Below are 18,611 nucleotides of genomic sequence, written 5' to 3'. Positions count from 1 at the left end.
AGAGCTTGAAAGGACTGGTGAGGGCTTCCTGGGGAGCATCCCACGTCTTGTCCCTCCCTCCGCATGCCAACGCCTGGGGTTCTCAATGAAATTGGAGCAAATTGCCATTGGGGCCACATCCCCCTGGGCATGAGTGTCCTTGCGGCGCTCCCCAGCACGTTGCCAGTGCCTCAGCTTTGGGCTGGCTGTGGTGAGCAGCTCACAGGGTGCGAACGGTCTTCAGCCTTGTCCTTCAGGTGACAAGCAAGGTGTCAAAAATGTACAGAATTCTTGAAAGCCTTGGAATGGTGGATAATGGCTTTGAAGAAAGGAGTGCTCTCTGAGCTGTGCTCTCGATAGGGGCTTTTCCCTGCAGGGTAAAGTGGCTCTTTCTGTGGGGGACCAGGGAGCTTTTCTTTTAACAGAAAGAGCAAGGAGGGCTGAAAGCGAAGAGGAAGAATACTGCACCTGCTGCTGGAGGGGTCTGAGAAGTAAAATCAAACATGGGAGCTGAAACTTGTTTTCAAGAATAGCATGTGGGCTCCTACTTGTTCTGGAATTCCTTTTCGTAACTAATTATTATATCTTCAAAGTAAAGAATTAATCAACTATGCCAACGTATCTGACTTCTGAGTTTACTATTTTTAGTGAAAAATCAAGTATACCTGCAGCAAATGGTATCAAAGCAATATCCATGTCCCTCCAGCAGCAGTTCTTGGCTTAGCAAGAAACTTGAAGTTTCAAGTGATGTTAAAGCACAAGTTCCACTGCTGAAATAACATTATTTCAGTTAAGTGGTGGTTTCTTCCCCAAAGACTTAATATGGGGGAAAATGCTATTTTAGTTTAATTTTTATCTTCTCAAAACAGTCTCCACACATACAGAGGGTTTTGGATACTTGCTTTATCTCTGAGCCAGCCCTGTCAACACAACACCAAGCGCGTGTTGTGGCTGTGCCTTCGTAGTGCATGGCGTCTCCTCGGAGGTCCCTCACAGGGTAACACATGGATCATTCCTATCACTGTTGGAGGAAATTATACATCACCTGTACGGATAGTCCCAGTCTTTTTCTGTGTTGCAGAAAGCCTTTTTCAATCACTCAACAGCCATATAATTACAATATGGACAACAGATTTTTATCCTGCTGACTTTTCAGATTTCTTTCCAGCTCTTTTGATTTTATAATTTGCTTTTTATCCGATGCTTTTCCATATTCACAGGCTGCTCCAGTTCACCTGACTGTTCACAACTTAACAACTTGCGCTGATCTCATTATTTTCAAGTATATGTACAAAATATGTTAAAGAAAAACTGTCGGTAATGGGATATTTGAGCCTGCTTTTGGTTACTCTCTTGTCTTCACGTTAACTATTCTTTTCCTGTTTCTTTTCCAACCATTGGAAGAGAGAAGGCTTCCTGAATTCCTCAGCTCTTAGTTGTCTCCAGGACTGAGAAAAGCCCTGACCAGAAGATTGACCTACTGCTTAGTGATATGACTCTGTCATGGCAAAAATTTTGTTGCTGTCTTTGTAACTTCATCCTGTTGCTGTCCATACAATACTTTCCAGGCACTGCTTTTAAAAACAAAGCACGGCTTTTCTGTCATATTTCCCCAAGGATGACAGCATCCATGGAACATATGAAAGGACAAAATGGTAGTTTCCTGAGGAGCAAAATGTCACTGATCCAGATGTTGGTTAGCTTGCAGCACTCCAGAGGAACCCCACCATCACCAAACCACTGCGCTGCCCTGCAGAAACTACCAAGTAAAGCTCCACTTGGGTTTGGCACTCCTCATTTGTAACAGGGAAGTGTGTCTCATGTGAAATTTATTGGGACCATGTTTGCCAGAGTGAATAGCAGTAAATCCCCTTGCAGGCACCCAGGACTGTTCCGGGCCCTGCAGTGGGAGCCTGGAGAGCTCAGGCTGGAGCAGGAGCACGCAAGGTTGAGGGCAGCACTTTCTAGAACAGCTGATAGGAAATGTACTCTCAACTGCACTTTATTTTTATCACTATAATTAGCAAGATCAATGCACACACTCCCCTATTCATCTCCACATATAGCCTGTGCCTCCCTGGGGAGAGCTGTGTAGATTTTGGGGATCTGGAAAATTTGAGGAAGTTGCAACTGTCCAGGAGTAGAGCTCTTGTGACGGCAGCTCTGGTAAGGCAGTATGGGAGACAAGAAAGTGTTGTGGTGGTGCAACACCGACAGACATTTCTCTTTGATCCTTTTCTCGGCTGCTAAGGCGTCTGCTTAGTGAGCAAGAAGCGTACTGCCCAGCGGTACAGAGGGGTACATGTGTGCTACCAGAATTACACACAGACAGAAAACGGCATCTTTGGCTGTTACCTTTGCTCCACTCACATCTCCCCGCCTCGCTGAGAGGTTTTCAGGTGATGTACCATCACGGTTCCTCCAGTGTGCTGGTGTCTGTGCCGCAGTGAAAGGGGATGGCTGGCACGGCTGCCCATGTGGACTTGTCTTGCTTCAAGCATACAGGAGAAATCTTAGTGATGAAGCCTTTGTATTTCCAGTGGTCTTATGCAGATTTTCATCTTTTGGGATCTCTTCTAACGAATGATTAATTAGTACTTTCAAGTCTGTTGCACAGTTAAAAGGGGTGGGGGGAGTGCTGTGAATGCGAGTTCAACCTTTCTTGGCTCTTGTTTTCTGTTAATCTGTGTCATTTTTTTGTCCACCGACCCTGGGGGACTGTGAGTATGTGGGGATTCTGCTCATCACAGCCTGCATAAACAATGTCCTCGTTAAGAGCTGATCAGCTTAGCAAGGCCCTGTGAAGAAGTTAGCTGCCAGAGATGAGCAGGAGCTGGGACTGTTACCTCCCTCTGGGCTTTAGCCCCTCCTCATTAAGCAGGTCCGGGCTATTGATTGGGAGCTTGTGTTTGGAAGAGTCTTACTTACTCCATGCATTATCTTGACAGATTGATCAGACCTGATTGAGAACCTCTTAAAGGAACGAACAGCTGTAATGGGAAAGTTGGACTCTGTCATCCGTTAGGATGATTCTGGGAGCGAGAAGAACGAGGCTGACATCTTGGAGCAATTGTATTTACAATTAACATGGCTGAAAACGATTGCCTCTATTGATCCCCCCTTCCTGCAATTACAGCCCCATTGTTTACATTCCAGCACTTCAGTTATAAAAAGGAAATTCAATAATTATTGCATTATTTAAAGTTAAAGTGCCACAGAGTTTGCTGGCTACGCTTGCTGGTTGATTTAACGTTCAGTAAAATCCATGCTGAGCTCTCCATCTTTAAGCTGAGCAATATTTGGCTTTTAATGAGACTTCAAGGGCTGGTGGAGCAAACCCAATTTGCTGGATGGTTTTTGGGGCTGTTTGCGGGGGAACCCCAAAGCACTTCAGAATGGCAAGCACCAGCCTCACGGCCACTGGGGAGAGCATCTCTGGCCTGCACCACCTGCCTGGCTCGGACCGGGACAGCTCTTCCATGGTGCAAGGGTCATCAGCTGTCACTTACAGATACTGATAATTATTTTTTTTTTGTTGGTTGCCCTTGGCGATATTACTGACATTTCCCTAAGTATGCCAGGTCTCTGCTAAACTGCCCTGTGCATTGCTGCTGGGATCCTTCCTGAGGAAAGTTGTTTGTTGTTTCTGAATGTGAAAATAAATATTCAGGAGGTAGGGACTGGTTGTTAGCTGGGGCTTTCGGTGGTATTCTTGAAGCCTTACTGTGTGATTCAGGGACTTGCATCAAGTATCTTGGCCTCTTTGGCAGGAGAGAGTACTACGTTTCTAGACTTTTGAAAAGGAAAATAAAGATCAGAAACCAAAAAGTAAATCAAAATCCAGTTTTGTTGCGCAAAATCTCCTTGTCCTCATCTTGTGGTGGTGTTCTTAAGGACTTGGGTGACACTGCAAAGCTTTAGGGGCGGAGAGGAGTGATGCTCACCATTAGGGCCGCTCAAGTTACCGCAGGCTAGACTGCAAAAACTTGTGGCCACAAGAGTCTGCACTTCACAGCGTTTGCAAGCTGCTAGAAGGGAGCTGTTACGCAAGGAGCTGGAGAGGCTGGAAGGAGCGAAAGGTTTTGTAACATTACTTCTTCAGAAGCAGTAAACAATTGCAGGACGTTGAAGTACAAAAGATCACAAGTTCATCTTTTGAACCTGCTGCATGGAGAATCAATTTTTTCCTCCTTTCACAACATCTGGGCCGGGGGGCAGTTGTGTGCTCGCCCGCCTGTTCAGCGCCTCGCCAGCATGTGTGCTCGCTGCCGCGCGTCCTCCCCAGCGCCTCCCTCGGCTCCAGGAAATTCCAGCCAGGCCTGCAGGTGTGAAAGGAGAGCAAGACGGATGGGTCAGCTCTGACTTTTATGGAGTACTTGGAACAGACCAGGATCAGACAGCTGCTTCCACATGACTTTCATTAAAAATTCAGATCCTTCTCTTCTAGGAATGTGTGATTTATCTCATGCAGCACATCAGAGGCACATGGGGGCCGAGAGACGCTTCTGAGGTCTGCTGCAGGGTCTGGTCCCTTCCCCTGGTGACCTGTAGCCTCACCTCTAGCTCTGGTGTAAGGCTCATCTCTCACCCAGCTCCCTGGGAGTGCATCGTCCTAGGCTTGGTTCTTGCTGGCGTATGACACGCTTCCTCCCAAGCCCGTTACTAATTACCCATGTCTGCCTACCCTGGGGAAGAGTGTCCCACAATATCCTTCTCTGCTGAGGATATGAGGATATGCTCATAGTGCTGGCGTGCCTCCAGCAACTCCTCCTGAACACAGGGGTGTTTGCCAGTGGTGGCTTTCACAGGAACCACATGTGGTTCAGTATCTCCCGTAATCTCTGCAGTGCTTCCCTGGTTCTGCATGCCTAGTGGCTACTGCAGGTTTGTCGGGGGTGCTGCTGGCCCTGGCTGGTGACTGGTTCTGCTGGCCGTGGGTGCTTGCAGGAAGACGTAGGAGCGGTGCAAGTCCATGGCAGTGCTCCCTTCCACAGCTTTTGTCACCCCTCAGCAGTTTTTTGGCTCCATCTTCCTCGCTTGCATCTGTCACATCTGTCAATTCTGTTAAATCATTATTAATTTTACCCATGCAAGCAGAATAGTTGTCGTCCCGAGTTCAGTGGTAAGAGGAATGCTACATGGGGGGGAAGAGACAATTTGATTTCTGATGCAGTTCACGTTCGTGTGTTCACAAGCTTCATGTGTTCACGCTGCCATAGGAATTGAGCCCTTTACATGGTGGCTGTAATCACCTTGATGCAGAAGAGCTTTCAAGCAGGCATGGATTTGACTTCTCTTTAAATTTAAAGTACGTACAAAAGTTTTTAGAAATTGGACAAAGTAGTAAGCATTACATACAGAAAACACCTACAAAGGTATCCAGCGGGAGAGTTTATTACTTGTGTGGTGGTAGCCACATGAATCCTTAGTTCTTGTTAAAATGGTCTCGTCTCTGAAAAGTTAGTCCAAATACATGGCGTGGGGGTGAGAAGGGCTGCCTGCAGCCAGACAGATTAACGCAGCTGTTTCATTAAATTCCACGATCATTGAAACATACTGTGGGTGAAAAAGTGCTAGATGGGGAAAAGATAAATGATAAAGTAAACAAAATTTGGGGTATATGGAAGATGGAGGTGGAGAGGAAGAAAAATGGAATATAGCATCATTCCTTAGTTTGTTTAAAAAATGGATTTCCATAGTCATATGCTACGAGCACTTATCATGCTATTGTTTATGAGAAGAAAACAATTCCAAGCCAGATGTTAGCAAGCAGGGGCTGGAGAGGCAGCCCATCAGTCCGGCGTTGGTCACACGTCCCAGTGCCCGCGTGCTCGCGCAGGTGTCTCCTGCCCTGCTCTGCCCCTTCTCCTGCTTCTCTGCTTCCTGAGCCAGCCCCCGTGCTGGCGGGCTGTTGGCAGCCCTGCGCTCCGATCTGTGTGTGTGTGTGTGTGTGTGTGTAGCCGCCTCCCAGATAAGCACAAATTTGTTAAGCTGTCTTCATGTCCAAATCCTCTGACTAGGCTGCTTTTTCAAGCCAAGCCCAGAAAGCAGGGAAGGTGGGGTGGTTAGGCAGTACTTCCTCAGCCGGTCCGAAACGCTAACGTGGTGCTGGTTCGGGGCAGGGCTGGAGCCGTCCTGGCTGCTGGCAGGCGCGTGGCCGCGGGAACTGGTACTCCTCAGGGCAGGGTCTGTGGTAAAGGTTTGGGGGGAAACAAGGTAAGATTATGGCAAAGGAAAGAAATTGGGTCTTTGAGTAAAATCCTTCTTTGTGAGAGCACAGCTTTGCACGGAGATCCGAGCATTTCCCCAATGGAAGATGGGCCGGATTTGGTATGATTTGTGTGTCGGGATAGGTGTTGTGAGCGGTGCGGCGGTGCGCTGCAGTCAGTGTACGAACAGCCCTTGTCCCCCTGGGAAGCTTTACTTGTGAGCCGTATGGTTTCCATCAGAGCGTTCTTCTGTCTGTTTCTGATTTAAAGTGGAGCTTTGACTAAACCTGATCAATATTTTGCATGCCATGCGTGAAGAACCAGATGTTGGAAGTTTCCTATCACTGAAAGGGAGGGGGGTGAAGACCCCACTCAGACTTGCAGAAATCAATGTTCTCTGACAGAAGTTGGTTGGTTTTCCTAGGAACAATGTATTTCTTTGATTTTCAAGTTGATTTGTCTTCTAACGAAGTCCTGGTTTCATATTTTGAACTTGTTTTCTGAGGTACGGGTAAATTCTCACAATGGGGAAGATCGGTTATTGCCCATCATACTGGTACGCTTACTGGCTGGTGTTTCATCATTTCCAGTAGCTTGCAGCAAGTACTTCCTCCTGTGTCTGGGCTCACTCTGGCCTCTGCTGAAAGACAGATGCAGATCCTGAGGTAGATGTGCCGTACACATTGTGGTCTTGGTGGTTTTGGCATCTCTGTGTCTCCACTACTCCAGCATAAGAGGCTCCTGGACGTAGCTCATATCCGTGGAGTGGGAGCAAAAGAAGAACAGAAAATGAGACACATCTATTAAACTGTTTAAAATAAATGTTTTCCTAAAATCGTCCTTTAAACCAGAGCAGTTCAGGCTGTGCTTCTGGTTCCCACAGAGACCACGTCCTTGCTATTTCCTTGACCCTGTGACCAGATTTTTCTGTAATTGCTCACCAGGGGTTTCCCGTGCCTTCTTGCAGAAGAGCTACTCCTGAGCTCTTTCGCACTTTCCAAGCCTCAATGTGCTGTCGGTAGGACTAGGGCTTCCCCGATGTGTGTCTCAGCTGAAGGAAGGAAGCAGAGGTAGTGTGTCTGCTGGAGCAGAAGCTCCAACCCACGGGAAGATGGGACAGTGGGGAGATTTTATTGCAGAAATTGGATCTAACGGAGTAGAACAAGGCTGGTTAAGCTGGGCCAGGCGAGCCAGTCGTGTAGCTTTTGTGACTGTCTCTCTAACCTTGGCTTTTTATGTCTTAAGCCATTGCTCTGTTTCTGGCTCAGGAAGAGGGTAATGCATGCAAACAATAGAAATAAGAGGAAGAAGTAGTTCTTATGAGGGAAAACAGCAAAAAAATCTTTTGAGGGCACCAGTGGGATTAGTGCCCTGGTGGATTCTTCAAATATTACAGTGAATTTAATTAAATACATCGTGATCCCCAAAGAGGCTAGTCTAATTAGCCAGATCTAGAATACATTTATTCTCTTCCCTCGCACTTCCAATCAGAAGCCTCAGCATCAGCGCCTATCCTATTTTTAATCATTCCTAGACTCAGAGGGCTCTCCTTCCTCCGTGTTAGCTAAGCATACAGAGCTGGGTAATACGTCTCTAGTCTTATCTTAGCTGTAGCTGAGATAATACGCTTCAGAAATTTTACCAGAAGGTCCTGGCTGCACGTAGACAATATTTTTGATTGACAAGCCTGGAGATCATATCCAAATCACCCTACTTATGTGCCTTGAGTGAAGCGTGTGGTGAGGAAAGAGTGTCATGAGGTGACTCAGGAGACGGAAAGGTCTTGAGGTTGGATGGTAAGAGCTGACGTGGATTATTTCAGAGCTGTAACACAGGTATGTGGTGGAAACACCAAACGGCGGTCACTGAGGAGTCTTTCATGTCGTTTGACTTTGGTATCCATTTCTCTTCTCATTGCAACAAGCCCTTACTGTGGGAGTCGGGAATGCTACTGGGCAATCTCTGGGAACAGCCGTGGCAGTACCCAAACTGAGGGGGAGCGGCTGTGCTCTGGCTGCCAGCGTAGCTGTACGCAGTGAATTCTTCCCTGTGGTTTTGAGAAATAATTGCTGCATCCTTGGGATCCGTAACATAAAATAGTTAACTCATTTCCATAGCAGTGTGGACCACTGTGCTAAGCAATTGATAGATTTTTGTCAAACAATCAGGGCGTCATACTCTCAAATTAGCTGTATTGGCTGTGATTGCACAGTTTTGGAGGGTGACAAGTGGTTTTCCCAAGCGCTGACCTCCTGTGGTGACTGCCAGCTGTGTGCTTACCGTTGGTTTTTCAGTCTGGGTTGCTGTCAGGACTGTCTTCTGGGCCAGACTGCTGCTTGCTTCCAGATTTGAGGGAGTGAAACCAAAACTCCAGGGAGCAGAGCGCCAGGTGGTAGGATGGCACACGCTCCGTGCTCTGCTTCCATACACTGTTTTCAGGACCTCTCTGTGTAATGGGTTCATTGCATTCTAAAATTGCTGTTATTTTATCCTTCTTGGTTTCCAGTGAGGATTTATTAAATTTAACTTTATCTGTTTGACGTGAGGTTGGATGCCCTCCCAGGATAAGCTTTAAATATGAAAGGATTAGCCATGTGTATGTTGTGAATAGTTGTTAATGCTGGATCTTGTATCTTCTTTCACTGAAGATGATCTTGCCTATCTCATTTTTTTTTTCCTGTGCTCAATTCAGTGTGTTATGTTTTTCTCGCTTTTTAAGTGGGAGAGTGTGTGGTGTCTTGAGAATAAACAGTCTTGATCTCACTGTTTCTTTTTCAAAAAGTGGTTTCTTACCTAATTCCCAGGTTGCTTTTAGCAATTTGCAGTGGACTAACCCAGAGAGATTGGAGATGATGCAGGAAATTCACATCTCTCTACTTTGTTCTTCACAGCACCTTCAGCATCATGAGAGCGGGGTTGAGGGTGAAAGCTGCTATTATCACTGTGTCCTCTGTAACTACTCCACCAAGGCCAAGCTGAACCTTATCCAGCACGTACGCTCCATGAAACACCAACGGAGTGAAAGCCTGCGTAAGCTGCAACGCCTCCAGAAGGGTCTCCCCGAGGAAGAGGAAGACTTGGGACAGATCTTCACCATCCGCAAGTGTCCAGCTGCTGATGCTGGTGAGTGCTGCTTCTCTTGCACGAACAGCATTGGGCTCCCAGCCCGTGTGTGTCAGTATTTGGCTAGCAGCATTAGGTTGTCTGCAGAGTTTCTTGGCGAGCTCGGCAACTTTCTTGTTTCTCCTCCCTGTTGTGGGGTTGATGCTTCATTAATAATATGTTATAGAACATGTCCTGAAGCATGACAGGACCCCCATTGTACCTACAGTGTCAGGGATTGCTCTGCATCATTGGGCTTATGGTTGGTGGCTCTGAAGCACTGCCTAGTTATAGACATGCTTCATTTCATACTCGCAGATAATTTTCTCAGTTCCAGTAGGGTTAAATGCAAGTTTGACATGTAGAGAAGTGTATGTTCAGGTTATTGTTTTAAACTGTGGAATATTATGTGTCTAAAGATACAGCAACATACGGACAATTCTAACAAATCAGTGAACTATAATTTCTGTAGATATTTTTCATTGTGTCAGGTGACGTCTTGAGCACCACTGCATTCCTGTCCCAGCTTGTTTGTTGATTTTTAGTCTGTCAGTCACAATGGATCTTGAGGAGCTGGTTGAGAGGAGTGAGTGAAAGAAGGGGCAGATGTGGCAAATGGGTTTGCCAGTTTTCTGCATCTCCTCTTGACAAGTGGAGACATGGCATGGGGCAAGCACTTGCTCATGGAGAAGGGACATAGAGTGGGGAAAGAGAGCTGTGAATCTAACAGAAAATGTGCCCTAATGGGGATAGTTAGTGTGAGCAAAACAGAAATTACATTTTGTTTAATCATTTAAAGGATTCAGAAGCTTTTTATGTTAGGAAAAGTCAAGATCTCACAAAGTCCTCTTTGGAGGGAGGAGGAGAGCCTGCCCAAGAAGGCTGGCACGTGTGTCAGGTATGGTGCTGGAGTGGGGGGATGCAAATGGAAGTCATCACAACCGCCCTCTGAGCTGAAGCCAGGCTGATCCATGACTGCTGTGGAAGTGGCCTTTTCTTACAGAAGGGTGTTCTGAGGAACTGGTGTTCTGCAATTAATAGCCATAGTGAGAGACAAGGAACCCGGATGTTTTTTCTATTAGAAATTAAATTCAGTCTCATGGAAAAAAGTGACCGGTCCATGAACTCGGAGGCCCAGTGGAGTTAAGTGCATGGAATACGCGTTCCCAAAGGTCGCAGTGACAGGGACAGCGCGCTGTAGTTGCTGCACCGTGCTGGAGGGGACTGCAGCTCTTACAGCAGTTCTGCTTCTCCATGATGCTCCACTTAAAAAAAAAAAAACATATTGACCAGTATTGTATGGTTTGGGAGTTTCTTAAAAGGAATAGAGAGGAGACACCATCTGTGCCCTTTTGTGACACACAGAACACTCTTGAAACTCTCTGTTTATACTTGCTTTTTACTTCAGAAATTTCCCCCCCCCCTCCATATGTCTGCCAGGATTATGGCATTGCAGATACTGAGACTGCAGAAGCTGACTAGCTGAGAAGAGTTTGTCAACCATTTTAAGAGTTTGTTGTTTTGTTTTTTTTTTTTTAACTAAAAGTCTTGACTGATCACTAAAAGGGAATCTTTGGATTGGAAAATACTTCACTTTTTCAAATGGCTTGAGATAATTTCCTTTAAGCCTGTTGTGTTGTTTTTTTTTTTTTTTAACAAAAATGAATTACAAAAAGGCAGCAAGAAGAGGCCAGAGGCCAGGGCATGAAGCGGGGTCACTGCTGGCACACCCGAGGCGCTCGGCACGCTGCTCACTGCAAGCGACACTGGCCTGGTGCAGGCCACACCTGGTTTCTCAGATTGGGTTTATTTGGTGCAGTTTCTTCAAGCACAAAAAGATCTGCTCCGAACGGGCTGATCCTTCCTTTTTTTTTTTTTTTTTTTTCTTTTTCCTACAACTTTCAACCTTGCAGTGCTGTAAAATGCTGCTGTTACTTATTGTTTAGCTGGCTGTGGTTATTCTGCCGCAGTGATGGAGAGCAGGAGCAGACACGTACCTACGCTTTCCTGATGGGTTTGCTTTGTCTCGGTTTGAAGTTTGTCCATGTATTTGGCCACCACGCACATGGCACATGTAGTGCAGCCGCTCAGAAGAGCAGTGTGCCGCTGGGGGGGCTTCGCTCCCATCCCTGCTGGGCACGATGCTGTCAGAGCAGGACATGCTCTTCCTCCCCGAGCAGGGCTGCAGCTCTGTTTGCAGCTTGCTCTCTGCACTTATTCCTCTTGTATAATACGATGCTGTCTCTACTGTATCCCTCTTATGTTTTTTATCCTCTTTTCTGTGGGCTAGGCAGACTTTCCTCAGTGCTTTTTGATGAGAAGTCTCTTGTGATAACTGATAACACGAGAAAATCTTTCCTGTGTTTCAGACGCCTTGAGTAGAATGTGCTTTTCTGATCTGTGACACTTCGCTGTCGATGGGGCCCGCAGGGAGAGTGACTTTTTTCCTGGTTTGCTGCATTACAAGTGTAGTAGTTTGTTTTGATGCCTGCTATTACTCCCTGGTAATCATCGTTGTGATTCTCTCTCCCCTTCTAGTTAATTATATTTGTTTAGAATTCGTTTCCCCTACACATACAGTAGTAGCAGCTTTCATTTTTTCCACAGCAAGTCCCCTTTTGTTACCACTGATCTTGCTGTGGACTCTTAAAGCATTTTACTCCTTGCAGCTCATCTGACTTCTGCAAAACCTCCTTGCAGATGGTGGCCCAGCCCTGCCCAGGGCCTCGGCCATGTCCCCGCACGATGCTCGTGGCAGAGCAGCTCCCTTCTGTGCCCTTCCGTGCAGGTGCTGCGTGGCCGTGGCAGTGCTGTGCAGCCTCGTCCCGCTCCTGGTGCTTCGGTCTGCTGCGACTAAGAGAAGGCGGGCAGGTAGGGTGGTGGTGCACGGGGTCCCGAGTTCCCAGGAGGTGATGGGCTCCAGCCGGCTGCTTCCAAGGGAGGCCCCAGGCAAGCTGCGACCCACGGCGAGGTGCTGGCATTCCCCTGCTGAAGTGAGCACGTGGCAGCCAGCATCGTGACCTCTGGTGCTGGAGATCTCTGTGGCTTTGCTAGAAGTGCTGAAAGATCCTTTACCGCTTTTCTTCTTCCCCTAAATTCTTCCAACTTTTGCCAGTCTCCTCATCTCTAACTTTACATAAAGCTGTTGGTTACAGCAATAAAAGGTAGCTTAGCCCTTTCGTTGTAGCCTTTCGTAAATGGGACTGCGTGGACCAAGTAAGTCGAGTGGCGTTGTTCCCCTTCCCACTCTGTCCTCCTTTGCCCTGTGGCAGGGACAAGGTGCCAGGGTTAAACGTGTGTCTGTGTGTACTTAACGTGCTGGCGTGTGCAAGTGTGTAGGGAAAAGCATTGCTGTCTCTGGGGTGGTACGTAGATATTTGCTTGTATAGAAGCATCTCAATCTGTTGGAAGAGAGTGTCTGATCATACCTTAATTAGTCCTCTAACAATCTGCAAAGGTCAGTGCCAATTGCCTGTTCATTTACATTTGTAATTGTGATGGTTCTTGATTGCACATTAGTTGCAACTCATTCCCTCCCACCCCTCAGAAAAACACATGCAGCAGTCTAAGCGGCAGCCTTGTAGACACAAGGACCTTTGTCTCTTTGCTTGTGCCAGCAGCACAGCCTTCACTGAAACTTTTGTGTCCTTTATGGAAAAGAGCTTTAGAAGCTACACTTCACTTCCAGTAAAGGGATGATGAAGTCATTGGCAGGGAAATTATATGGACATCAAGCAAAAAACCCAGTCCTCCTTGAACTCAATAATTAAAGACAATTAAACTTTTCTGCTTGCTCTGAGAAGTGTGCTAATTATGCAGGAGACAGGGAGGTGGGCCCAGGCTGGACGTTCGGCTGTTTTGTTGATCAGAATGAATACAGCTTTAGGGGTGGGAGTTTGTTTTCCTCTATGGGGTATTTTTGGACGTCTATTGCTGTAGTATCTGGGCTGCTGCCACTGCAGATGTCAGCCCCTAGCTGCAGAAGCATCTGTATAACGTTACCCATAAGCTAATTGATTTTTAATGATGGGGGGGTTTGGAAAAAACATAATAAAAAAAAAAAAAAGCTTCTCAAGATGTAGGGATGAATGCACTTATGACTCATTAGATAATGATAGAAATAAAAGAATGAAACAACCTGCAGCAAATTTTCATTCTGGCTTTGAAAGTGTTTCCTTCTAGAAGGCGTCAAGCACAGGCAGCCCATTTTATAGCTCAGGCAACCGTGTGTGGAGCAGCCAGCCCGGAGCGGGACTGCTGCTTCGCCTCCCGCGCACAGCCAGCTCACCCCTTCGCATTGCTCTTTACATGAGACGTGGATTTGTTACAGCCCCAGTAGCTGGGCCTGTTTCTCTTTAGGCAAGTGCTGCTCATAATTAATGTTTCCTCTTTTACCTGTTCCTCCATCTCCCTGTGCTCTCTCTTCCCATCGCTGTCCTCTGTGGGAGGAGCAGAGCAGGGTTTGCCCGCTCTTCGCGCTGTGTAGGGCAGCGCTCTGTCGGGGGTCTGTCAGGGGTCTGTCGGGTGTCCGTTCCTAACCCAGGACGGGTGCTTCCTCAAGCTGCGTGGGACAGGGTCAGCCTCACTCCTGAAGTCAGGAGAAAGTCCTGCTGCTTGCATCGAGCTTGACCTGAGCTGAGGCCCCTCAGGTGGCAGCACCTTGTGCTTGGGTTTAGCAGAATAACTAGAACCAGAAGGGGCGGATGAAGCTTAGTCAAGAGATGGTGTAGTCTCTTGTCCAGGAATTTTGTTTTGATCGTCCTCTTTGAATCTCTAAAGAGAAACAGAGATTTTAGTAGATTTAAATGCAGATAATAATACGGCACGGACAAGGAGTTTTAGTAAAAGCAAGCTCTGCAGTTCCTCTGTGGCTAGGATGGCAGGAGGTGTGCACGTGGAGGAGAGGTTCCTGCCCTGAGGTGCCAACCAACATTGGAAGGTAAGCATGTTGTCCAAGGAAAGAGCAGAGTGCAGCATGGAAAAACGGTGCACCTTTCTCGGTTTTCAAGGTATTTTGAATACCGCAGTCTGGACATAATCTATGTGACTGGTGAAAATTCTTAAAAATAAATAAATAAAACATGGCAAGTAAGCTCCAAAAAAGTCAAATTTTGTGATCTTTACAGTTGTGCTGGAGGCCATCACAGAGTTTTGCAGTAGAAATAGGATAACTTGTAGAAGCCATGTAATATTTAGTGGGAAAAGCTGACCATATCTCAACGCTGTGAGTTATCCCGTAGACTATTTTGCAAAGGTAAAAGAGTATCTTCTATTCAGTGGGGTTGTAGATGGCTTTTCCTAGCACCATGTGCTTCTGGAGAACTTTTGTCCTTTTGGACATGGGAGTGTTCCCCTGATGATGAGGCTACGTCAGCCAGAGATACCATTTGTAGTTTTTGAAAAATTATTTTCCTGGGCTTATATAAGGGCATGCTGCAGTCTCCTCATTGCACTGCTGAGAAGCATCCCTTATGTTGGACATACTGCTTCAGCAATTCTACTAATCTCTGCCAAATCCTGAGTAGCATCTTCTTCCAACACACAAAGTCATTGTTAGGCGTCCTTGCATGTGAAGAACGAGGGCAGGCTCTCTGGAAGCAGTTGCTGGACTCAGCCAAGCGCATTCAAAGGGCCTTTTGTTTGGACAGGAAAGGGGCTGGAGCGTGGTGTCAGCAGGAGGATCGCTGCCTGTGTGTCTTCCCTTGCCCATCCTGGTCTTGCAGGAATGTCCACGGTGCTCACTATGCAGCAAACAGCAAGGAACTGGCCGCTCTCCCCACCCTGATCAGGTTGATTGCAATTATCTAGAGGAATTACTGTACGGCTGTGTGCAGAGCTCCTGGGAGATGGGGGTACCCCACTGCTCCTGCTTTTTGCCTTCCCCTGTCCCATGAGCAGAGGTGGGTGCACTGTCCCTTCACGTGTTGCTCGTATTTCAATACTGAGCCTTCCAAAAGGCTGCAAACTGAGATGAGGATGTGAATTTCTAATGAACCAAGTATGTAAATAAACATAGCTAAAGCTGTTGCCAGATGAGAAAATCCCATGTGGTTTAAAATAGTAGTTACCAGGCTCAGCGTGGTTTTGTCTGTGGTGGTTGCAGACTGCTGGATGCATATGTTTCTTGCTCCTCTGTTTTTACTCTGAGACGTGTGAAAGACTTTGCTAATGCTCCGCTTTCCTAAAAGCGGTTTCTGTAACTGCACCAAGGATATGAAGGCATTGTCACTGGGAGGGAGGTGGTGGTAAATGGGAACGGAAGCAAGTTCCCACGTGATCGGGAGCAGATTTGTTATTGAAAGACTCAGGATGCGGTTTGCAGTATGAAGAGGCTTCTCTTAGACAAAAAGTTTCTATTTAGCAGAAGGGAGTCTTGATGTGAGCCACGTTTCCCTGTATAAATTTATGACTCAGAACAAAATGTTACCCTCGTCCTCGAGGCCAAAGCCACTGCTCTTTGAATTTCCCCCTCTCTTACTCAAGCTCTTTAGTTCCTCCCTTTACTTTCCTTAGTGGCCATGCCCTGTACTTAGGAATTGTGATCAGCTCATCTGTAAAATGAAGTGAAGCAAATTGTGGAGAAAGAGGAAGGAGATCTTCCATGGAAATCTTTGGTGAGGGGAGCCCTCCTCTTATTTTCTCACCTTGAAGAGTGGCAAACACATGAGGCATTTCTCATTCACAGTCATAGAGCTGGAGTAATTATAAATGTTACATGTTACAACAGGGATGTGACTTGCTCCTTTGGAGTGGATTTCCACAATTGTAGTCTCCATACTTCCAGTAGAACTTTAAGACTTTGGAAATTAAAATTGGTAATGCCTGATGATATTTCTCCCTGCTTGAAATAACCCAGGTTTATTAATATGTGATGTCCTGCACTTGGTCTCAAGTAAACAAGCTGTGGTCATTACTGATGCTGGAGAAACATGCGTGTTGCTCTCCTCCATCTGATGGAGGTAATGGAGGGTTTCAGAAAGGAATAATGAGTTTGTTTTTATAAGCCTCTCTCCTCTTTTCCATCGGACATAATTGCGCACAGCAATTAAAAACTTCCCAAAGCAGATTACATGTAGAGTGTCTGCCAGAGTACAGCATGCAGAATGAATCCTGCAGTGTGCACGCAGCCAAACGCACGCCACGGCTCGGCTCTGCTGGTGCCTCACAGGTTCACCTGGTCGGAACATCTGACGGTGCAGCCCTTCCTGGCAGCACGACAGCCCCTGCAGTGGGCTAGGGAAGAGCAATGTGCAATGTGCGTGTTGAGGAACTTGGTATCAGACTTCCCATCTACTGCAAGCAAGAGTTCCAAAATGAAGTTTTGCGTGCCATCTCCTCCGCTGCCTTCCTCCCTTATCACTGGAGGAGTCCTCCTGTCTCACGCCGCTACCAGCCTCCCTCTCCTCCTCAAAACTGGATTCCTCCCTGGTGTTTGAACTCATTTCATGTGGTTCCCCTTGCCATTTCCAGGCTTGTCCTTGATTGACACATTTAATAATCTGCCAACCAACATGACAATCTCAGCTCCTGTGTGCAAACATCAAATGCTGCCCAGCTTCATTAGCTTCTCTCAGGCTTTTTACCTCACTCTCTCTCCCCCTGCAACCCAATATTGTCTTTTCCCAATATGTTATCTGTAAACCCCTGAAGGCAGCAGCCTGCTCAGGCTTTGTTTCTGAAGTGTTGCATGTAAATGCAACCAAATCATTGGTGTATAAAGCATCAGAGGAGTGCTCCGTGAGCAGCCCGGTCTCAGCAGGTACTTGAGAGCAGGCCAGAAAGGCCACTGGGTGCCTGGTCGCGTGCACCCAGCTTTCTAGGCTGGGGGCTGTTTCCTACAGTGAGGGTGTGCAATGGCTTTGTTGTCTGAAGAGGAAATCCGTTTCTGTCATCTCGTCCTCAGACACAGGGAGTAAGACAAGCTATTGTCCTGTTTTGAGAAAACATTCACCCACGGTGCAATAACATACGTGAAATAGCAAGAGAGAGGAAAACAGCTCTTGGCGATATGTATGTTAAGCTGATTAAATTTGCAATTCTCCTTTACTGAAGCATTTCTGATCTCTGTGCCAACCCCACCAAATACCCCCACATGCAGGATTATCATCTTGTTTTCCAAGATCTCATGTCATGTGCGTTCATTTAAAACGGGAGGACAGCTTGTTGCTTTCCCCTTTGTTGTTCTGATGAACCTTGGAATTTTTTAACTTTTTTTTGTGGATTGAATGGCTTAAGGAACTTCTACCTTTTCCAGCAAGTTCCTCATGGGAGTCACCGTGTTTCTGTGCTGGGTCTCTTCTCTAGAGTGTGTGTGTTCGGAGACCAGGCAGGTAGCAAGCTCTCTCCGTTATGGACAGAGAGTAAGGTTGAAACTTACAGTTCTGCTTTAGTTTTGTGTCACTTTAATGGTTATCAAAATTCAAAAAATATACTACTGGCAGCCAAAGGTCAGGATTGCTGCAGACAGTTCTCTTGGAAGGTCTAACAATGTGAGGATAGAGCCACGTGTATAAGAAAGTAAGTCCCTTTGGAAGCCGGATTGGACTTCTCTGTCTTGGCGTTATTCTGTAGCATAATTTATAACCGTTCCCTGCTTCTGTGCATTCCCCTGCCCAAATTCTGAATGCTGTTCCAGTGGCATCTTTCTGTCTTTGTGCTCATGGGACATCATGGGACTGTTGAGGTCTGGTCTGGCGTCAGAGAACACAGGCATAAAGTTTGTTCCCCTTTAATATCTGGCAGAGGCAGATTTCCTTTGTTATTTATTTTTTGGGTTGGTTTTGAGTTTAAAGTAAAAAGCAGTTGTGCCCTAGCTCTGTTTTGACCAACCAGCAGCGTATAGATAATCTCTAAAGGATATGAAAGGTTTAATCATTTTAATTTTGTTTTTATTAAAGTTTATCATGACTTTTTCATGTGCCCCTGGTAATGCATTGGGGGGGGGTAACAGAAATCTACACAAACCCCCAAGCATTCGCTTAATGAAACTCTCTAATGGGAGGCGCCTGGCGGGAAGGAAGTGGTTAGATAGCTGGGCTGGGGAAGGCAGACCAAAGGCATGCTGTAATATCACTGAAACGTGGCAGGAATCTCATAAACTCCCCATCTAGCTCCAGCAGACACTTGTCATTGGGAGCTCATGGCTTTCATTAAGCAGAAAGAGAGGAAGCTCTGACGGCTGACTTGTTCCAGAATGTTTTTCTTGTTCAGCTGCATCTTAAAGCCCTTTCCACTTAAGAAAAGTAAAGGGAAAAACATCACCAGATGCTGTAGTAAAGTGCTGGGAAGATCTCGGTCCCTCCTCTGCTCTTCAGTTTTCTC

The 18,611-nt window shown here is 46.6% G+C and overlaps 1 protein-coding gene across 5 annotated transcripts in view; it reads left to right on the top strand.

Annotated features, from left to right (window-relative positions):
- The window catches only part of ZFHX3 (zinc finger homeobox 3), a 473,005-nt gene that overhangs the window by 387,925 nt on the left and 66,469 nt on the right, over positions 1 to 18,611 (top strand). For all 5 annotated transcript variants that reach the window (XM_084532975.1, XM_084532974.1, XM_084532977.1 and 2 more), the window contains one exon: positions 9,080 to 9,311. In XM_084532975.1, the coding sequence (XP_084389101.1) occupies positions 9,080 to 9,311 (232 nt within the window). The remainder of the gene's footprint in view (positions 1 to 9,079; positions 9,312 to 18,611) is intronic.

This window comes from Aythya ferina (assembly GCF_964211825.1).
Source record: "Aythya ferina genome assembly, chromosome: 12".
NCBI lineage: Eukaryota > Metazoa > Chordata > Aves > Anseriformes > Anatidae > Aythya > Aythya ferina.
The sequence above is the reverse complement of the archived record's forward strand: the minus strand, read 5'-3'. Positions and strand labels throughout refer to the sequence as shown.